Below are 24,670 nucleotides of genomic sequence, written 5' to 3' on the forward strand. Positions count from 1 at the left end.
ATCTTCAATGTAGATTTTATATTAAATGTTACTCGTTGAAAGAAGCATTTTAACACTTAAGAAATGACAACCAGAATTAAAGATTAATGAAATTTAACACTGATTATTTCTCAAAGATTAATCAGTTTTAGATTAGATCAGTCGTGAGAGTGTTGATAGTCGAAGCAACAACCACATATATCAAACTGTTTTGTCCTACATTGAGGAGTTTGGCAATGTTCAAAAAATAAGATTTTCAACACTCTAGCTACATGAATCCGATAAATAATAATCAAATATGATTGTTGTAAGCAGGTTTGAAACTCAATCACCGATAGTATCTATAATTATTATGATGATGTCACAGAATGCAAAATAGAGGTATCTCTATGTAAAGCTAATACACAAATAAGTAGAATTTAATTTCTCAAAATGAACCATTTCAAAATTATCTCTCTCAATAAAAGTACATAACTGTGTACTAAACATTTCCCTGTGAATTTGTAAATAATACGAAAGCAATTTTTAGAAAGAATTTTAATGCACACATGATACCTTTATTTTAATTTACAAAAAAAGCATATTTGTACACATTCACTGGATTTGTGGTTCATTTATGAAGCATTTTGGACAGTCAAGTGTATAATCACTGAAACTATTCAAAATGCGTGTATGTGATTGTAGTGGAATTAAATCGAATCGCGTATCAGTGATTGGATAATCACATAAAACTTTATCATGATTCAATCTGCTAACATTAGAAGTTTGAATAGTGCTATTACTATTATCTGGGTAGATATTTTGATTAAGTGTATCCTGGAAATTTAATGGTACATATTCTTTGTTAACAGTGTTCTCAGAAGTTTTATTCAATGAATTTCTAAAAGAAAATGATTCATCAATATCATATTTTTGATCATAATTAAATTCACAAGGAGATGAGTTTAATTTCAATGTAGAACAATGAGGCATAGACAGGCTTTCTTTTATTGATACAGTTTTTAATTGTTTATTTAATTGAGCAATATTGTTAAAACCATGAGGATGAAAAAATTCTCGAAAATGTAACATCACCAAATCTTCATCTGGTAATTCACGTAATAGTTTTGAAGCTGCTTCTTGTGTCCAACTTGTAACTATTTGATTATTTACACAAATTAATTCGTCACCTTCTTTAATTCCTGCTTCATATGCTGCAGAATTTGGAAGTACAACATCCACATAAAGTCCCTTATTTATAAAACATAGAAATGTAAACAACAATGATCATTTATTTTGTAGTATAATCTTTTAATGATAAAATGAAAAGAATTTAGATGATCAAAACAAATTCAACTAAGTATAGAATTATGTTCCGATTGTAATATTCACAGAAATATCCGTAGTTCCAGTAAAATCTTTTGTTTTGAATTATAAAACTCATTCGATGTGTAATATATGATTGATCTATAAAGTAATCATGAACTACAATAGAACGCCAGTAATCCACTAGTCTATTGTTATGATTTGCCAAAACTAACATTCTCTAAGTTTAAAAAGTAATGAACTCTGTTTGTGGTTACAGTATATTGACTATAATCCTATCAAAGTTATTTTTCTGTATTGTTTATCATTATAATATTACTGCTTAGGTTGAAACTACTTATTTATGATCTGTCAGTAGCTTACCTACAAAACAAGTCAATCATAAAAAAAGAAAGGAAAATACCAAAACTAGATTGACTGAGAATAATATGATATGAATGTTTATTGTGTATAGGTGGTCTTCATAGTTTGCTTATATATAAACATTTTTAAATGAACTGATACTAAATAATAGACAGGTAGAGGCTAATCTTTATAAATTATTTTATAATTTCATGTACAAATAACAAATTGAAATTAGAAAAACCATCTTATATAAACATTAAAATTGTATTCATTCAAGTGATTCAACATAATCATATGAAATACACCTAAATGTTAAAGTTAGATTGAGACTAGAAATGGGTTTGAGTCCCGCGAGAGGGATCGTGGATACGCAATGCTGAGGGGTACTGCAATAGAACGAAACGGCCGTCCAGTGCTTCCAGGTTTCCAATGGTGGTCTAACATCAATCGGCTCATGATCTCAATCAAGAAATGAAATTGTTGACTCACATGTTTTATTCTTTTTGGAATCTGTCAACTGAAACTGCCTGTATCTCAGTGTTGATGTTCACCCCGAGATAGTTCATTCAGTATATATATATATATATATATATATATATATATATATATATATATATATATATATAGGACAGTAGTAACTGATCAAATTTCATTGAAAATATAAATAATAGGAAAAGTCAAACCGTTATATATGTATATCTACTAGGTTTTAAAAATCTATCCTCAGTTTTATCTGTTTAATCGATAAAACTGCATCAATTCTACGAGCCTAATGAATTCTCTTAATATGCAAATAAGTATTAAACGTGGTGTTCTATTTATTTACTATGTATTATTTCCAAATCATTTGGTTATATATGTGTTTGCATATCCACAAAAGTCGTAGAAAAATGGAGTTTCCAAAGTGTACTGATTAATTTTAGATAAAATTAGTGATACTTGTCATATTTTCTGACAGCAATCCTTTAATAATAGATACATGTTTGTATGCAATTCAGTTTTGTGAGACTACACTAACCTCTAGAATAGTATTATTTCACACGAAGACAAATGCGAGACAAGATAAACAATGTAAGGTGATTGGAAGAAACTGTGGACATAATTTTCGGGATATTCTACACTTTTCAGCAAGATATATTCATAATATTGAGTGAAATGATGTTGCTTGACGGATTCGATCCCATGTCACCCAGATTTATATTCGGAGACGTTATCACCGATCTATTCCGGCCACCACTGAATTCCCGTAAGACCGAAATGTATCTGCAGTTGATTGTTCAATGACTAGTGTTTTGTCATATCTCTCTTGGTGCATCGATTTCTATAGATCAGGTTACAATGCATCTATTAGTTTTACTAACTTGGTATAGCGTGCATTATGTTGAAGTACAAGATTTGTGTAGGTAGTCAATAGGAAACCATGCATCTATATTTCCTATTATTTGGTACTCATTAGCAAGGTGTACCTGTAGTTAGTCAATAAGTTTATACAAATTTTCATGTTTTTCATTTTTTTCATTATGCAATATATTAATGATCAAGATTAAATCACAGCTAGTCTGTAAGAAAATGTTTATTTTCATTAGAAATAATCTAACCAAACGTAAAATGGTTAGTCATTAGCAATCAGTTTTGGGATGAATACCGGGAGTCATAGTATTAATTTAAAATTTGTAAAATTGAATCATGTTTGATGTAAACCAGTTATTACACTTTACATTGAATGATGATCAGTTTATCATGAAGAAGTGACTATACTCTGAAATGTAAACTAACTGACTAACGTAGACATATGTTTCTCATTATGAATCCCATAAATACTAGCTATGATTCTATGAAAGATGGTGGATGCCCATAGCTAATGGGTTCTAAATTAAGATGAGACATTAGTTAGTAGATGTTTAGCTTTTCTAATGATACTCAAACTAATTTAAGCTCAATATATAAATTTCAAATAATTCTGTAAAATATTACTTAGAAGAAACGACAATTTGATATTTTGATTACGGCAGTTCCCGTTTGCATCATTTGGAAAGCATTAGTGAAAAAAATACTTTGCCAAACAATGTATCTCAATTTAAACAACAATGAAGTATATAAGATGTAATCTAGTTAACTAATTAACTCGTCTAATAAAGTTTACTTGTTTTTGAGTATCTTAAAATGTTGTATTATGATGAAATAAAATACACCTAAATTATATTGGGCTAATTACAAAAATGAATAATAACAATAAAGATTGTTTTTGATGGAGTTTTGTTCTCTGAGCTGGATGGTTCGGTCGTGGAGCTTTCATCTTCCTTCTGAACGACATCATCAGAACAAACTTCAGATTGGTTCTTATTGACCAATCAACGTCGAGGTGTACAAAACAAGCTGTGAAACGCATATGGAGAAATTCGAACACTTCACTTCTATCTGAAGTTTGTTCTGATGATGTCGTTCAGAAGGAAGATGAAAGCTCCACGACCGAACCATCCAGCTCAGAGAACAAAACTCCATCACAATCATCCACCTGAACTACAAATCTTCTCCGCCATCTCAAGAAAGATTGTCTAAAGATAAAAAAATGTTACATAATAGAGCTATTTTTCAATTGACCAGATTTTATCAGACGAAAATTATCTGCTTAACTTAAAGAAAAAAATAATGATGCGGAAGAAAAGTTTTTTTAATAAAAATTTGTCTTAATATAAAGATTATTAGAAGTTATAATAACTTAATCCTATATTATAAAGAAGGAAATCTAATAAAGATACCAAAGAAAGGCGATCTCAGTAAGTGTGAGAACTACTCTTCTCTTAATACTAAGACACAAGTTGAATACACAGAAGTAAACAAGCAAGTGAAGAGGTGCATCAGAAATGACAAACGTAAATATGTGGAAGATTTAGCAATGACGGTGGAAAAGGCTGAAAGAGAAGGAAACATAAGACAGTTGTATGACACAATAAAGAAATTCGCTGGAAATTATCGCAAACCAGGACGACCAGTGAAAAGTAAGGAAGGTAAATTAATCACCAACATCTAAGAACGGCGAAACAGGTGGGTAGAACACTTCAAAGAACTCTTGAATTGACCGGCTCCACTGAACGCACCCAACACCAAAGTAGCACCCACGGACACCCCAATAGACATTGGCCCACCAACAATTGAAGAGATCAGCATGGCCATTAGACAAGTCAAGAGCGGCGAAGCAGCAAGACCAGACAACATTCCAGCAGATGCACTGAAAACGGATGTAGTAGTAAGTGCAAGGATACTTCACATTCTCTTTAGCAAGATTTTGAACGAAGAACAAGTACCAACAAACTGGAAAGAAGGACGCCTCATCAAGATACCAATGCATGGCGATCTTAGTAAGTGTGGGAACTACAGAGGAATCACTCTGCTCTCAACACCAGGAAATGTCTTCAACAGAGTATTGTTAAACAGAATGAAGGACTTCGTAGACGCCCGATTTCGAGATCAGCAGGCTGGATTCCGTAAAGACCGATCTTGTACCGACCAAATCGTAACACTACGGATCATTGTGGAACAATCAACTGAATGGAATTCATCACTCTACATCAACTTCATTGACTACAAGAGAGCATTTGACAGCGTGGACAGGACAAGACTATGGAGGCGTCTTCGACACTATGGCGTGCCTGAGAAGATAGTCAATATCATACGGAATTCCTATGATGGATTAAAGTGCAAAATCGTGCATGGAAGATAGCTGACAGGCTCGCTCGAAGTAAATACCGGTGTCAGGAAAGGTTGATTACTTTCACTCTTTCTCCTGGTGATCGATTGGACCATGAAGACGTCAACATCTGAGGGGAAGCATGGGATACAGTGGATAGCTAGGAGACCAAGAGAAAAGAGAAAGATCAACGAACACATTACGCCGAGAAACGGAGACAGATATGAGAAGAATGAACAACAGTTCGATAGAATCAGAAAGAAAAGCGCAGGACAGAGTATGTTGGAGAATGCTCCATTGAGAGTAACAGGCGTGAGTAAATAAGGAAGTAAGTAACTTTATAAATATGATACATATTTACACTGATAATTATTGACGAAAGAATTGATAAAATTATTCAATATGCATACTAATAATTTCGACAAAACTTTTATAATCAGCGCTTTTAGTTATCTATTCAATGTAAATTGACTTTAAAAAAATGCTTCATTATTATTATTGTGGGTTCGCTTTTCTCACATTGTTTTCTTTGTTAATTTTTTTTCGTTCAATTTATCAATGTTGACTTTCTATTTTCCACATATAAATATATTAACAAGTAGATTCGTGATCAGATCATTCAATATGTATTGTGTCAGTATTTCATATTGTTCTGAAAAATCGCGTTTTTTGATTATATTATTATTATTATATATCGTTCCCATATTGTATTAATATTGAAATTTGTTGTTCATTCAATTGAGTCTGTCAAACGTTTTCCTATTATAAACCTCGTTATGAAGAAAAGCAAACTCTCTAAGTAAATCAAAATCCGTGTCAGGTAGAGACAGGTACCTACCTTAGACAATGGAAGATACTCACGCAATTTCGTAGATTGGTTGAAGCTAGACACTAACACCGTTAGATGACGGCTCAGTGGTCTAGAGGCTAAGCGTTAACGCTTGAAACCGAAGGTTCAGGATTCGAATCCCGGATGCGGGATCATAGATGTCCATTACTGATGAGTCTCATGCTAGGACGAATCGAACATCCAGTGCTTCCAGGTTTTCAGTAGTAGGTTAGATTTTATTGACTCATGGTTTCAATCAAAAACTTACCAATCTCCACAACCCCACACTGATAAATCAAAATATATACAAAACGATACGTTAAATTAAGTAGTATGTTCTAATATGAGCATCAATGCTCAGATGAAGGCACATCCACATAATAAATCGCAATTAAAAATAAAATACACGTATCAGGTTACTTTACTAGTCATTGTCTAACGATTTGATGAATTCAAATGAAATCTTGAGGCGGCCTGCTTGAATATCTGGGCTACCTGTTCCTCCGATCTAGATATTTCATCAAGTTATCTGTTTTGTTGTTTGTTTTAGCACATCATTATGTCTATTGTGCACACAATCTATTCAGGCGCGTTTATGAAAAGTTTACAACCTTTCGCTATACGGGATACAAAAAGGTACAATCAGCGACATCATGGTGGCCGGCAATATGCATTGAAACGAATGAACATTAATCAAATGTGGATTACCGAACTCCTAACATCTAACTGGTCATCATTCAAAATTTATCGTCACAATCGATCAAGGTATAAGAAAAGGAAACTTGTTGAAATACTTTATGCTGAGAATTCTATGTTGTACCAAAAATATAATGTTGAATAAAGCTTCTAATAATAATAATAATAATAATAATAATAAATGGCTAAAATACTGGCATTTTATTTTAATACACTTATATTCTGCTTATATTTTTAATACTTTTCATCAGTAAGAGATCATATATGAAGGGTTGTGAAGATAAAAATAGAACAACACATTTAAGTGAATATTATTGTTTCCAATTAGATTGTCATCAGTCTTTACTCTAGTATGCATGAATATTTATGTGAAAAATTTTTAAATCAGTCATACCACTTTATAAGTCACTGATCACAATGTAATAGATTATATAACTACGCGTAATAGTTAAAAAGTACAAATAGATTTTAAAGTAATGATCACAAGAGTAGTTAATAGGACATTCTACGCAATTAACCTTACGTTGATATTTTGTAATGGACCATTGATATCTACTCAAACAACTGATAAGTTACCCGAGTTTGATTCCACTACAAATTCAGCTGCGTTTGCTAAGAGAGCTATACTGAGCGTACTAGAAGGCAACTCAACCAACGAACGAGTGAACACCTCACAGCTTGGTTTGGAAGGGGCTAGTCTAAGATTATATGGAGCTCTATCTTGTTATATCTGGTTGACAGTGGGCATATGGTATAATAAGCCGAATCACTTTAAGTGATCACATGTGTATCTTTTCCATTTCCCATATGGGTTCGATTCCGTCTCCTACATATAACAGAAGGTATTGGAATCCGAACATATAACCCTAATTTATGTTTGGATAGTGTAGTACGAAGACGAAGATTATCAGAAGTAGGTGATATATTAGTGCAATACGTTTCGAACAATCTGATAGCCCATATACGTGCCATGAACATTTATATATAAAAATAAAAGGTCAACTAGATTAGAAATGTGTGGTAAGGGGAGACAAAGATAAGAAAGAGAATAATATGGAAAACAACTTGAAGCCTCATCACGATGAGTAATAAGCCAATATTATCAAGGTAGGTTTAAGATGAGAACAAACCGTTTTTGAATACGTAAAAAGGGTTTGAAGTTTCGTATGGCTAAGGTTTCAATAAACCTTAGCATACGCCCTTTGAAACTTTTTTACAACACAAAAGCCGCGTTAAGATCAATCTTATGACCCGTTTCAGATATGTGTTTGGCTATGGAGGATGATGGATGCTTATCATCTACTCTTATTGGGACATTTGACTCTATTTTCTTGCAACCATTTAGGTACATGCATTTTTGTATGGGTTGTTTGAATATTCGCAGCGATGTTTAGGACTGCAATTGATCAGTTCCTTATTGTCATATGTGCGAATTGCTTCGATATTGCTAGTCACCATCATGTCTGCTCATAATGCTTGTGACTTTTTCATAGAAATTCATATGAGGATATATAGTTTGCATTCATGACAGATTGATCTCAGTTGAGGTACTATTGAAAATCGGGGAGTACCAGACAGCCGTTGCGTCAGCAATGCGCACTCTTAACCCCTGGGGGCCGAATAAAGGAATATAAGGTTTTGCAGTGAACGCTCAGTCATAGGGACATTTGCTCCAGTGTCCAGTGGCACATCTTTAGTTTCAAGTCATTTTTCGATAGAGTGTGACAATTATTCAGTACCATTAGGGACACTTATTTCATTCCCGTGATATCTGAACCCAGTCAGTCATTACTTCACAACAGAACTTCAGATAACTCTTGTGATAAGTCACTTTTATAGTATATATGAAGAGATTTAGTGGCAAGTGATTTGATCCTTAGGTTATACTCATCACAAACAAAAGTACATAATCAAGTCAAATTTCATAGGAAACTCGGAAACTGATAAATGTCTTTTATTTGTTAGGATCTCTATCACTTGTTGAATAATGTTTATATACTCTACATTTTAAGTAACATCAACGTAGAACTTAAGACGAATTTAATAAACGTTAACAATTTGTGTTTAGTTATTGCATCTGACAAGTAAATAAACAAAAAGCTTTCAGGAAAGAAGCTTCCACGAATGCAAAAGTAATGTGGCTGTTGGGCTTATATTGGAAATTACTTCTTTGTACAGAAATTATTAGAACAGTAAAACGAAACCTTGGTCATGAGATATTCTTGAAATAAAATGTCCAACGATTTTATATGGAGTTTTGGACAAAATTAATGTGCTTCAATTAAACATAAAATTTGGACGAAATTAATGTGCTTCAATTAAGCATAAAATTTGAACTTTAATTAAGTTTGTATTTAAAGACAATGAAAGACCTTTGGAGAACACATAAATGTTATGCTCGAACAAACAATCACACAACTCAAACGTATTTATACCATATAAAAATGTACTTGGAAAGCGTTACAAAATAGAGTAGAAAATGGGGAAACTAACCAATCACATTTAACCTCCTTCCAAGTGAGTAACATAATCTGAAGTAAAAAATGGGCGCTTTTTGTGCGAAAATAAGAAATTCAAATTTTCATAAAAAAAAAACAAAAATCTAATAATCACCAAGTGGTTGATGGGGATCTAGAATCTCCAACAGATTGAAGTAGAATTCAAGATGTTTTGGTAGATATTTAATATGTTATTGACGAATAAAAATAATTCAGATTTGATGATAATTAAATTGTATACTGGTTTTTATCAATGAAACAATTCACATTAAGATGCTAACATGATTTTTATGGAATGGAAATGTTCTCATGGGACACAAAAGAATATTGAAAGCTTGATTATATCGATATTAAAAAGCCTTAGTTAAGTAAATATCAATACATTGAAATAAGTGGAAAATATAATGATAATCTAAGGAGAAGCATATTCTTGCAGTGAATAAAACAATTCATGAATAAACTAGATAACTTTATCCAGGTTATAGTTGGTTAGACTTTCCAAATCAACCACTGTTTTGTGACAGGTATTTTGGTACTGATCAACATATACCCTGTCAAATTGTAAGCATGATTACTTCAGTGATTTGTGTGCTGATCTGATGGTATTGTTTGTTTTATATAGTAATCAGCAATTGTATTGTAGACAGAATACACACGCATCCTTTCAAGCACACTGATCAATTCAATTCGCTATCATGATCATGGTTTTCAAAAGTTGGTCATTTCTGCCTATTTCAAAGATGATCAACGGTTGTATATCGACAAGAGTGATTTGACCTACTATTATAGCGTTAACACCACTGACTCCATGTTATGGATTGATATAATTGCTCGTGTCGGAAATCGAATATGATCAGTAATTTGTGAATAGACCTTACTGTTGATTATCAATAATCACTAACAGCAGTTCATCTATCTATCTGTCTACTTACGTTATTTATGAAAATTTATATGAATTAAAGTTTGTTTACACCACACAACGAATTAAAATAAACGAGGTTATTCAAAACTCCTCTTTATAATAATCAATCCATGTGCATTATATTTTTATTTATTTATTTATTTACAAAGATTCATTGAAAAAAGCCGATAAAAATATCTCCCGAACTATTCATTGAAAAAGCGTTTGAATCTATGAAAAAGCATTTTGAATGTCAGTCTTAAATTCCTTTTCTATGAATTAGATTATTTCAGAGTGTTATAGGTAGATTTATATATTAACAATTGAAGGATCTATGTATTATAGTGTTTTGAAATGATCATTTTCTAATTGCTGAAAAATCCCAATTATATTCAAAACATAATTATATGAACGAAGAATATTCTTTCCAATCAATTTCTCATCAGGTTCTACAATTATCTCATATCCAAATTAATAATCTATAAAATTGGCCAGATTTAAGGCAGGGTACATCATTTGGAAATTGTAATATGTGAATCAACAGTTGTTGTTTGCTATATAAAATCGAATCAAATCGTTCATGTTGGGGTTGACTAATATGAAGTGTTAACTTGAATCAGTTTATAAGTGAAATGAAATTGTGCGGTAAATCATCAGAATAAATATGGTCAACATGGGGTGAGGGAGGAAATAATGGAATAAAAATCATAAATTACGTAATATGTAGAAGAATATGAATTAGGTCAGATATAGTAGATAGGGGTGGATGGTGAATAACAATGATTAAGATGATAATAAGTTTGGGACATAAAAATGAACATTAATCAAATTACTTCACCGTATTATAAGATTGATTATTAACTAGTTGACCCCGAAGTTGGCCAGGGTAAAAGGAACGGCTTTTTGATCCGAATAGCAATTACTTTAGCCGTCTGCAAGATTCTCAGTTTGACGGAATTAGGTAGACTGTCGTTAACACGATATATTGTTCTGAAAGATTATTCCATGTTGGCTATATGTCCCGTCTGAATTAAATAGCCTTAAACTTGGCCAATTTTATGGATTATTAATTTGGATATGGGATAATTGTAGAACCTGACGAGAAATTACTGAATAGATTATTCTTCGTTAATCTAATTCCGTTTTATGATAAATTCATTAAATTATATAATATGCAGTGAATATGCTGATTTCAAAGTATTTGCTGAAGATAAGAAACAATAGAAATATCTGTTGAATAGTTCTTGACTAATAACACTAGGATATATGTGTCAAAGTGGTTTGAAATGATCATTTTCTAATTGTTATATTTAAATATATTTGAAGTAAAAACATAATGAATATTTCATTATAAATAAACAATGAATTTTGAATTATTATTTTTTGTTTACCTCAGCAATTCTTTTCAATCGTATACCAACACGTCCATTTATCTTTTTGACTAAAATAAATCGGATTTTGGCTAACATTGTCCTGTAATTAAAATAATGATAATAAATGTTGGGATAAAAACTATAATCAGGAAAGCATCAGCTTTTCATTAGCTAATTAAACAAATTAATTCAATAATAAATATACTATTTTTGACACCTAAATAAGTAAAGAAATTGCATTTCAGACGTTTCGTGACTAAATGTAAGCTACTTCTTCAGAGTAAACAAATAACTGACATTAAATCGATATAAATTTAAATAGTAGAAAAGAAATAATAAAGAATATTTTTAGTACAATCAAAATCGTATTGGATTTGAATATTTTGATGTTAAGTTATTCTTAGTCATGATGAATTTGTATAACCTTTCACTGTATTAAATTATGTATCAAAATGTTAGTATGAGAAATGTATACATTTATTATATCAAGTAGTGTGGATGAAGAAGTGGCTTACATTAAGTCACAAAACGTCAGTAATATAAATTTTCCACTCAGTGAGAGATTATAATAAATATATTTATTATTAACTTTTGATTGTACCAAACATATTCTGTATTGTTTCCTATTTCGGTTATTTAATTACTCCGAAGCAGTGACTTACATTAAGTTAATAAACATCAGAAATATAATTTTTCTACTCATTGGGATATAACACAAATATATTTATTATTGAATTTCTATCGAATGAAGTCCAAGCTTGGCATTGATACCTACAAATACATTTCACTGTTTCACATCATGGAAATAACGCTTTTTATTATTTCAATATAATTGATACACATTTTTCTTATAATAGATACTTTTAGAAGAAAGAAGAATGTTGATTACGATTATCTCTACTTATTTTTTCACACTATAAATAGTTTATACATATAATGTTTAATGTATCATCATACAACTTAGTAAGAAAGTATAGAATAGTGTATCTAGATTTGGGTAACTATTGAAATGTAAAGATTAATTCTATCACCAAGAACTGCCTTAATCAAAGTAAGCAAAGCTGGTTTAAATCCATAGTTCAATCATTTAAACTCATACTTCAACTACTTAGCCACTACTCTATGAGTGTAAAGATTCTTTGAAATGGTAAGTGTGGGATTGTTAATGTCTTCATTGAATCGTATTATGAATAATAACATCAAAGTTAATATGATAATTATATTACTCATGTGTTTTATTTCAAAGTCATTTTATTGTGTATTACTAATGCTTACATAAGCCAACTAAAGTGAGTTTAACAGAACGTAGTACATTGACAAAATTTTAGATTGGTGGCTTTTGAAGCGTTTTTCAAATTGAGGTAATAGTTAAAAAACAAATAGAGATTTGGAGAATTAGTCGTGATTGAAAATGACTCTGAGTATCTATGACATCTTGTTTAGATATCCAAAGTAGTGGTGACCTAAGAGAAAAATATCTTACTACACCTGATCGTCTTCGGTTCGATACTTCAGTTACTAAACTCTTCTGAGATGTTTCAAACGAATACAAAATGTTTGTTTGATACTTTTTGGTTTTCAGGGATTCTTCAGTTGACGTCAGTCCGTAAAGGAAACAATGTCATATCATTCAGTCTTTTATATGCACTTGATAAGAAATTTTTAATTGATACAATTCGTTAGCCAATTCAGCTGACATGATCACTTTTTAATTTGCATGCTATTCAAAAATGCCGAATAAAATACACCAAATTCATCTTACACTTTCTGTACTAGTTCATAAAAAGAAGCAATCGTTTAACGTATGTATGTTTGTGACTAACCTACTTAGTAGTTCAGTTGAGTCAATCGAAGTGTGATCTAACGATTGCATAGAAAGATGCTATCCATAAATTCAACACGTAAAACAACTCTTATCGCTGAACAATATATATTCTGAAAATAAGTACAGAAACGCACGATCGAAATTTCGCCCGATGAGAATAAACCAATAAACAAGCAGTAAACTCAGGTTCAGAATAATCTTAAAAGTATTTAAATTAAAATGCCTTACCGAAGAACATTAGGTTTTTGGTGAAGTGACACTCTCTGAATTGTTCAGTTAAATCATGAGTCTCTCACTATTTATTGAGACAACATCATCAAAACAAAAGTAGTTAATATAATAAATCTTAATCAAATGAACTTAGCACAAAATAGAAATAATTTATCATTTCGTATGCGAAAACTATTTCAAAGAATTTAATCCTTAGCATGACACCACTGCAACGCTGTTTTCAATCTGATATTCAGTACTTTCATTGTCATACTAGCTTCATTATTTTTTTAAAACTACACTAAATAAATCATTATACGTGAAAATTATATTTGAAATAATCTCAGCGATTGAAATTTAAATAATTCCAACGTTTCTTCTAGCTAACTTGTTTGGACTTCTTCAGGGTAATAATCAGAGCTTTGATGATTTGATTATTACCCTGAAGAAGTCCAAACAAGTTAGCTAGAAGAAACGTTGGAATTATTTAAATTTCAATCGCTGAAATTATTTCAAATATAATTTTCACATATGACAACTTCTCTATACTCGGCTCCCAATTTCTGTCAAACTATTCGTCCTAATCTTGACGAATATTCGTATATACTAAATAAACACTTAAAAATGATTTATGAAATGAGAAAAACCAACCTTGGACGATATGCAATTTTCAATTGACGTGTTGAACGAACTAACTGGTTAATACTATTAATAGAAATTGACTGTATTGAGATACCATTTAACTGTAGGATTTCATCACCAACTTTTAGACCAGCTTGTGATGCTAATGAACCCGGTAAAACAGTAGTTAAATATGTACCCTATAAGTTATATATAGAAAAAGATAATTAAAATACTGAATTTAATTCAGATTAATAAAATCCAATTATTGTAATTTGTAATAATTCGAGTTTAGTTTCTAGGTATATTTGGAATAGAATTTTTACGATGAAACTTCACCTTATAAACATTCCCAATAATTGAACTTGAAATCCAATATTAGACAAACTTTTGATATTAAGTTAGATTTTTAAAAAAACAGTAGTTTTCAAACGACAATGCAACTAAGTTATTAAACTTGAGCTCTAATTCATTAAATAGATAATTTCCAAACAGTGTTTCGGGATTCAAACAGTGATCAACTTGTCAGAATTACGATTCTGAATTTATAATATACTCTGTTAAAGATTTACCTACTACATATAACTGTTTGTTTACTGATTAAATACAGTGCCACAGAGAGCTAAATGAATTTGTCAGAAACAATATCCATATATCTGTGTTATAGTCAAACGTTCTAGACTAGAGGTTGTGGAATTTCAATCAAATTGACTCAATCTGATGCAATTTTCAGAAGACATACAAATACGGAAACAGAAGAACAGAGTAATATTATACTGTATTCACTGACTCTTACGTATTTTAGTAATAAATAATGAGCACAGTCAAACAGTAAACATAAATAACTGTAATTCATTCAATGCAGACTTATATAGATCCAGTAAGTGGATAATATATGGAATTATTTATGTCAACGAAAACCGTAAGGTAAGGTTGTTTGATATTTCTAAAGAATCACTGTATCAAAAAGATGGGTTTTAGTGTCAAATGATTATCCTCATACATGTAAATCGACTAAAGACAATGAGTTTGTCTCATTATAATAAAAATATGAGTATGCAAATATAGATAGATAAACGAAATACATAATAAGATAGGAAAATGTTCCAAGTGTTAGGCAGGTATACGTTAGTTGAATATTTCAATCGCTTGCGATAAACTTTACTCTAAACTTGTCGTCTGAACGTATTTACATTCATTTGAATACGTTCAAGTTAAAAAGTATGACTGCTACCTTCCTTTGAAGTATCGCTACCCGCCAAGTTATTCAGCCAATAGACCCAACATTTCTTCAAGGGGCGTCATACACGAATATCTCGTGTCGTTAGGCGATATATTTTTACAATTCTGATATTTAAAATTAAACATATCAATAGCTTCTGAAATACCCATAGCCTGAATAGATCTCATGGCTTATTATTAAATCATGACTTGGTGTTTGAAATAAGGGGTACTTAGGACACCGACAATCTTGTACACACATCGATTAATGAACATCCTGAATAAAAAGGACACATAGTTTTCAGACTTCAATGTTAGTCACCTTTCAAAATCTAATACGTCGTACACAAATGAAATATTACAGTGTCTATTGTTGAGCCCAAATGTCAACAAAGACACTACCCAAAATATACACAACGAGAAGAAAAAAAGAAAACTCTTACAATGAATAAAATAGTTAAATGGTCAAAATGTGTAAAATGTGTTGATTTTTTTCAACCAACTATTTATATAAGTAGTCAAAATAGAGGTTAACAATATAAAATGTAAATGGCTGTGTCTCTATTCTCGTTTCTAAAAATAAATTTCAGTGTGTGGCAACTTAGAAATGAAACAATTTTAAGGTTTACAACGAAGACATGTATTTTGTTATAACTTTTCAATTGAATGCTACTTGTTATATCTTGTCGTCGCTGATTGTTATGTCAAAAATTGCTTATCACTTATAATTGTAAGGCAAGGAACCACTACAGTTCCTACGATGCGAAAGTAAGAACACAAAGACTGGTATGAGTGAAGATTTATTAACCCCAAAACATGACGACGACGACCCTAGTTGAAAATACACTAATTTATATATTGATTTGTACACCCATTTTTGATTAATAATTAGAATAGAATCATATATATGAAAAATACTTACAGTTATAACAAATCATATGCTGAATGTAGTTTATGTTAACTGAATACAAGAATATCGTATGTGATACAGAATAAAATGTCATAGGGGGAAATGAAACAAATACTATACTGAGTAATCATCACAATGAATTAGAAGGGAAGTAATGTTGAATAAAAATCATAATGAGTAAATCAATCTAATTTGGAATTTTCTTCCCATCATATCACCTTCCCTTCTTTTTTTTGAAGACTCAAAGTTTAGATCTTGTCTCTAAATTTTCTGACTTTATATTTATCTTTTGCATGATGTGCTTTTGAATTGGACCTGTTTAACACTTTCCTCTCAGAGTACCCGCTGATATCACAATTCTTGTTGCGAAGAATAGTTTATGATTGTTCAGATTTTTTATCGTAAGTAAAATTCATTATAACTCGATGCAAGAATACAATACACATATACTGTTTTACGAGTGATAATCTGAAAATGTATTATTTATAAACCAATTTTAAGCAACAGATTTCCCATGATTGTTGCTAACATATGGCAGGCAATATCTTTTTATTGACCAAATCAAGATAACACAAAGCATTTTCTAAATCCCCCCAGGGCTAATCAAACTCAAAATTAGTATAGAAAGCAAGAACAAAGATTCTAGTAGAATAGCATGAATTCATTTTATTTCGTTTGATTCTCGTCAGCTGCTTATAACCTGTGATATTTAAAAGTTATAATTACAAAATGGGTTTAAATTACTTACATGAAAGAGTTTAGTTGGAAGTTATTTTGAAGATATATCAGCATAGTATATCAAGGGTGTAAATAAATTTAATAGATTGGATTTATAGATATTGGTTTTTTTTACTGTAGTCACTTTTGTCTTATTTTCTTTAGCGTGTAATTATTAGTTATACTAAAGGGTTGTTTGGAATACACAAATTAAAATTCATAAAACTTCGGTTAACGTAACAGATTTCACAATCGCGACAGAAAAAATAAACACTTATTTGTTTCACAAAACCAGGTCACTTGATAAACTTAAACAGAGCAAGAACAATACGGTGTGCATAATAAATGAATTCATTCTATTCCACAGTTACTCATCAGTTACCGCTTCCCTTCAGGATTCGAAGTTAGTGCTTGCCTCGTGATGCAGTTTAGTGATTTTCTCATTGTATGTTCAGTCCACCTCCGACGTTTTTTCCTGATTTCCTCCTCAGATGGAAGCTGGTGTTTTCTTTCCCACAGTAGGCTGTTGCTGGTGGTATCCGGCAAACGGATATTTAATATCTCACGTACACAACTATCTATAAACACTTGAACCTTTTTGACGATGGTTGTGATAGTTCTCGAATTTTTAGCTCCATACAATGGGACTGTCTTGATATTCGCATTGAAGATTCTCACATTGAAATTGGTTGACAGTTGTTTTGAGTTCCATGTGTTCTTTGATTTTAGGAATGTGGATCTTGCTTTGCCAATCCTTGCCTTTACGTCTGCATAAGATCCTCCTTGTTCATCGATGATGCTTACCGGATACGTAAAACTGTCCACCTCTTCCAGGGCTTCTCCATCAAGTGTGATTGGGTTGGTGTTCTCTGTATTGTGTTTGAGCATCTTAATTTTTCCTTTTTGCATGTTGAGGCCTACTGATGAAGAGGCTTCTGCTAGTCTGGCTCTCTTGACCTCCATTTATTGCTGTGTATGGGATAGAAGTCCAAATCGTCTGGTTTCATCCGTGCTGTCCGTTATATTCCGTGCTTCCCCTCAGATGTTTAAGTCTTCATAATGCGGTCAACTACCAGATAAAAGAGGAATGGAGATTGAGTAAGCAGCCTTATTTGACGTCGGTCCTCATTTGGAACGCATCAATCAGCTGTCCTCCATGCACACTTTTGCAGTTCTCTCACTTGCTCAAATCCCCTTTCTTTCGTATCTCGATGAGATATCTGTCTATTCGGTCTGTCAGCACGTGTTCTCCCTAACAAACCTTTCTGATTTGAACGTGAAGCATGTTTGCAGTCACCTTTTTATCTGACTTTAGTGATTCAGCTGGTAAATTGTCAGGTCGCGCTGCTTTTCCACTCTTGATTTGTTTGATGGCCATCCTGATTTCTTCGATCGTTGTTGGAGTGACGTCTTTATGAAGGTATGTAGGTTGTGCTTCGATGTCCAGTGGATTCAGTTGAGCTGGCCTATTCAAGAGTTTCTCGAAGTGTTTCACTCATCTGTTCTTCTGTTCTTGAATCTCGGTGATTGCATTGCCTCATTTGTACTTGAATGATCTCTCTGATTTACCATATTTCCTTGTCAGTTTCTTTGTCGCGTTATATAGCTGTCTCATATTACCTTCTCTTGCAGCTTTTTCCGATGTCGTTACTGTTTTCCATATACTTCTGCTTCTCAGTTATAAGGCTCCGCTTCACTTGCTTCTTTGCTTCTGTGTATTCGGCGTGCGCCTTGACTTTCTCTGTTTTAGGTCGTCTGTTGTTACTTGCTGTCTTTTTGTTCTTCCTTTCTTGAGTATTGTTCAGGCTTTCGATCAATTCTTTTTGATGATGCTGCTTGTCATCCAGAACCTACTGGCACGTTGAAGTTAGTGCTACTTTGATCCCTTTCCAGTTGTCCTCTATCGTATTCTCTTCTTATTTGAGTAGATCCTGTAAGGCTTGGAAACTGTTGTTGCGAGGTTCCTTGAATTGGTTAAATTTGGTAGTATCTCGAATGAAGGCTGTATTGAACGTTTGTACTGTTGCTTCCCTAGCTGTCCAGTGTTTATTTAGTTTCAGTTTTATCTTGGAGACAACCAAGTGGTGATCTGAAGCTAAGTCAGCTCCTCTCCTGGCTCTTTCGTCTTCCACTGTCCTGAATTTTTTATTGATACAAATATGATCTATCTGGTTCTCTGTGGTGTGGTCCAGTGGGACCCACGTAGCCTTGTGTATGTGTTTGTGTGGAAATATTGTGCGGCCTTCAACCAATTTGTTGAGTGCACATAGTTTTATAAATCTCTCACCATACAGTTTTCTCTCGCCCAGTCCATGTCATCGCATGATACCTTCATATCCGGTGTTGTCCATAATTTCTCTTTTAGATGTCACTGCTAGGTCTTCCAACGTTATCCATTCCAACTTCGGTGTTTAGATTTCACACTAGGATAGTCAGGTCCTCTCCTGAGCACCTCGTGATGATCGATTGCAGCCTCTCGTAAAACTGGTCTCTATCGTCGTTGTTGCTATCATTGATGGGTGCATAACACTGGATAAGATTCATCGTGATTCCCACCTTCTTTGCTTTGAAGGATGCTTTGATGATTTCGGGTACAGGAGATTCCCATCCTACAAGTGCATTTCGTGCTACTTTGGACAGCATTAGAGCAACTCCTTGACTATGTGGAGCATTTTCCTCTTCGTGACCAGAGTATGGCAGCATCTCTCCCGTATTTAGCCTTTGCTGTCCAGCTTGGGTCCAATGGGTTTATAAACTGCATAACTACTATAATTTATATTCTCTTAAAGTACATTTCATCTAAAAGGTCAGTTTTTCATGAGAAAGATTTAAAACACAGACCAAATGATATGAATTCATTTCTATTCTACAATATTTCTGATTCTTTTATTAATAAAGTTTATCAAATAAAGTAAACTTATTCATCACACGGATATGCTTTGTTTATCAGTGGGTCAAGTATAGACAATAAACAAGTGATATAACAAGAAAACAACAACTTAATAAGTACTAGACTTATTACTAAAATTATTCTTATTCTTCTTTATATTATAAGAGATATCTCATTGATAAAAACTTATGTAGTTAAGCAATTCAGCATTAATGCTTCCATTAAATGAATAAAATAAATAGGTTGAAGATCTATGATAATAAATAAAACTATTTTAGAAAGAAAGGAAGAAAGAGAACACACTTCACCGTGTGCTTATTCTATAATAACAGGAAAAAAATTGTTTTTATTTTCATGATATACTTTTTCAGTCTATTTCATCACTACTGCTTTTATTCTGGTTGTATAAACATTATGGTGAATGACCCTTGGAATTATTGAGATGGATAATGTCTAGTAGTGGAGTCTCGAATACCCGTTTCGACCTAGTTAATAGTTGTCGGCTAGATTTACGTACATCTCACAGTTGAAATCCAATCTGGGACTCGAACACTGTAACTTTTTGCTTTAAACGCCATCGCCTTATCCACTTAACTACTGGATCTTCCTATTGATGCTTAGAACTGCATCTGATCAGTCTCTTATGAATTAAAATTAAACAGCAATTTATTTATTTGATTAGGATATATGAGTTACATATATGTGAAATATTAGTAACAATAATCATAAATAACTTTAATGAAGTGAGATTAGAATATGTGCAGTGGATGTTTAACTACTGTCTACCTAACCATCCAGGTTGACGAATATGCTGTAAACTATGATGTTTCCAGCTTTAAAAAATGATCGACAAATAGTATCATAATGCAGTCATCAAAGTAACTGAACTGATTCTGTATATAGCAAACATTACTACTGATCCTAAAGCATTCATCAAATTATTATTATAAATTACTTTAAGCAAATAGTTTAAATATTTAAATGTTCAAATAGCTTATGTAAAATTCATTGAATTCTGTCAATGTTTAAATGATCTTTAAAATAATTGACATGAAAAACTGACTATTCAGATATAAAAAGTCACATGTTTAATCGAATGTAAAGGGAATTATTCAATGTAGATTAATACTAGACTGAGTATACGGCATTTCAAAGACAGTTTCCATTAACATTTTATTTATAAGAAATGAAAGTAAGATAAAGATAATCTTTAGTTTATTCATCGAGACTATAATTTATGGACGAATCAATTAGATTTAGGATAACAGGTTTTAGATTTTATCGCGAAATTCATTCACCCATTTGGCCAAATAGCGTCTTGGCATTTCAAATGATGTTAGTTCATGATGAAAAACCGTAAATCTGATTCCTAACCCTAACCATCAACTGTGAATCATAATCCTTATTCTTCAAACTGCTTTATAACCATCATTTATCTCTAGTAAGTAAGTAGACACTCTCATGGTCACGTCGGCGTCGTTCAAATGTTGTCCATAAATTATAGTCTCATCGTTTATTCAATAAAATAAGTGCATTTTATATGTTAACAACAAATATTAAAAAAATAGAGTGTAGAAGGAAATTTAAGTAAAACGTATTAGGAATTGTTACCATTATATGAAACTTTATAAACTACATATTTTCAAACAGTATACCAATTTAATGATTCATAGAACAATTTTAATATTACTAGAAGCTTTGTAAAATGCTCAATGATGATACAATCAACTACTGAATAGACTGTGTTGATATTAAATAAATCTACTGTAGTTGATTCATTGAAGTGAACTAATCTTTAAGGAATAACTAAATGTAATTTGTTGTAAAGTGATTGGAAGAAATGCCGTTTACATTTATCTCTTCTATTAACATCGATTCATTGAAGATCTTCAAGAAAATATTAGGTAAATTAAATGTGAAGTAAGAACTTTGCCAGAATGCTACATTTTTAATCCAAAATACATTTATTCATAATAAATATAGATTTCTGTTGTGATCTCAATGAGTAGAAAAATTGTAATTTCGATGTTTCGTGACTAAATATAAGCCACTTTTTCACAGTAAACAAATAACTGAATTAAATTAACACAAGTTTAAATAGTACGAAGCTTGTGTTAGTTTAATTCAGTTATTTATTTACTCTGATGAAGTGACCTACATCAAGTCACGAAACATCAGAAATACAAATTTCTTACTCATTGGTATGTAGCAAATATATATCTATTATTAACTTTCTACCGAATACTCAATTTATTTGAAACCATTAAGTCTAACCTTGACATTGATACCAACATCTTTTTGATGTTTAGTTTATGAAATATTTATCCGTATTGCTTTGTTGCATTTTTGATAATTGAATATATGGAGTTTATAGAGGGATTTCATGTTGTTAGTTATTAGTGATTATATAAGCTATTATAACACAATTTAATGAAGATTTAACATTTCTCATTTGATGATTGAATTCAGTAGATGGTATAACCTACAGTTTTCAGTAGTATTTATTCAAAACACAAAATTCACTTGTCGTTTAGGTCTCGTAACTTACAGTTTAAAATATATTTGATAAAAGAATGAACAAAGTTTTTATTTTACCATATTCCAAAGGTCTTGTCAAAAATACTTTTACTATTCTTGGAATGGTCAGGTAAATATTTCTTTTTTCTTAAAAACTTATTTAGCATTATTTGTGAAAATACCACAATTGATGGGCATTGGAAAAATAACCAGGTTTATCTGATTGTACACAAAGAACAATACAGTTTCATTTCGTTTAGTATAGATTTGTCATTTTAATACGATTTTTAATTGTTTACAGTCACGCAGAATGTAATATATATATTCATTGCATTTAATGATCCATTGGATTTGTTCAAATCAAACCAGAAACAGAGTACCTTAATGGAACGTGAGATGACAGTTTGTTCGATTACTTTAGAAATTCAGACAATAATATAGACGAAATTTTCACATTTTTCTAAAACTCAGAAACATGAATTTTCCAACTGAAAACTAATTATAAAATATCCAAATTCATGGATTAGTTACGTATCGTAGGACTCATCAGCAATGCGCATCCACGATCCTGCTCGCGGGATTCAAACTCAGGGACTTAAGTCTCGCGCGCGCGAACGCTCAACCTACTGGACCACTGAGCCGGCTTTCAATGGTATTAATGTCTAACCTCGACCAATCCACGAAATTGCGCGACCATCTTCCATTGTACTGAGGTAGACACTTGTTTCCACCCGACACGGATTAACCCCACTGGTTACGGCTTCTCACCAGAACTCCGAGAATTTTCTCACGAGACTACTCACCAGTGAGCAAATGGTAGCTATCAGTTTAGGTGTTGTGGAGATTGTTAATTTTTTGATTGAGATCATGAACCGATTGATGTTAGACCACCATTGAAATCCTTGAGGCACTGGACGGCCGTTTCTTCCTATTGTGGGACTCCTCAGAAGTGAAGGACGAAACAGCCGTCTAGTGCTTCCAGGTTTTCCATGGTGGTCTAACATCAATCGGTTCATGATCTGAATCAAAAACTTGACAACCTGCACAACCTTTAAACTGATAGTTACGTATATTGGAAAGCTTATTTATTTATTTTTTAATGTGTTAAGTGAATATCTGTGGACAGTTATGAACTCACTAGAAATCAAATACATAATCTTCAAGATTCGCAGAGACTCCTTTAATTTTAAAATTTTCTGATGTAGCATTTAATGCTCCACACTTTCAGCTTCAGTCGATCAGTGATTTTTTCATCAGGCGAGACCATAATTTATGAACGAGCCAATCAGATTTAAGAAAGCAGATCTTGGATTTTGGCGTGAAATTCGTTCATTCACCTGACTAAATACCATTTTGGGATTATAGTTGATATCAGTTCGTGGTGAAAACATTGTATCCAATTTCTAACCCTGATGTTCAACTGTAAATCCTAATTCCTCACACTAATCTATAACCATCATTTAACCCTAGTAAGTAGGTGGACATTCGAAGGTGATTTTAACTTTGCTCAAAGATTGTCCATAAACTCTAGTCTCGCCGTTTCATAAATTATTTGCAATTTTGAAATATTCAGCCTACTACCATAGAAGGAAACTTGTTTTAAACTATTTATTATGTAAACATATCAATGATTAATATTTCCGATGACTAGTTTTAAAATTGTCGATTATTCAGGTTGACCTTTTTGTAAATGTTATCACTTTGTTTTATGAAAATAAAGGGGTAGTAATGTAGTTGAACTAATAAAAGACAGATGACCTTTCATTCAATACATTCAATCAACGTGATTATGTTCACCAAAATGAATCTAGTTCTGTTAATTGTTTAACACAGTAAAGAAAATAATCTGTTACAAAAGTTGATTCATTTACACGTATAGTTTGTGCATGTATTTATTAACTGGTCAGTTCTGCACTTGATATTTGTAATTTACAAGAAATGCCCAGTTGTTAACGTTTAAGATAGGGTAAATATCAGACGTTTTGTTCTGCTTTATAGATTTCAGTATAACAAAGCAAAGGTGTAATTAAAACTGTAAGTGTCTAGATCCTAACTTGTTTACTTCGAATTGATCATAAATCCAACACAAATAGACCATTTTCAATATTCTAACGTAGTAGTGATAATCTAATGATATTAATTAAA

The 24,670-nt window shown here is 32.0% G+C and overlaps 1 protein-coding gene across 1 annotated transcript in view; it reads right to left on the reverse strand.

Annotated features, from left to right (window-relative positions):
- Positions 1-521: 521 nt before the first annotated feature.
- MS3_00002850 (uncharacterized protein) overlaps positions 522-24,670 on the reverse strand; it is a 45,841-nt gene continuing 21,692 nt past the window's right edge. Inside the window, exons 4-6 of the mRNA XM_035732625.2 lie at positions 14,301-14,470; positions 11,633-11,714; positions 522-1,209 (exon numbers count right to left, since the gene is read on the reverse strand). Of these exons, the coding sequence (XP_035586982.2) occupies positions 574-1,209; positions 11,633-11,714; positions 14,301-14,470 (888 nt within the window). The 3' untranslated portion in view covers positions 522-573. The remainder of the gene's footprint in view (positions 1,210-11,632; positions 11,715-14,300; positions 14,471-24,670) is intronic.

The sequence above is a fragment of the Schistosoma haematobium genome, chromosome ZW (assembly GCF_000699445.3).
Source record: "Schistosoma haematobium chromosome ZW, whole genome shotgun sequence".
In the NCBI taxonomy this organism is placed as follows: domain Eukaryota; kingdom Metazoa; phylum Platyhelminthes; class Trematoda; order Strigeidida; family Schistosomatidae; genus Schistosoma; species Schistosoma haematobium.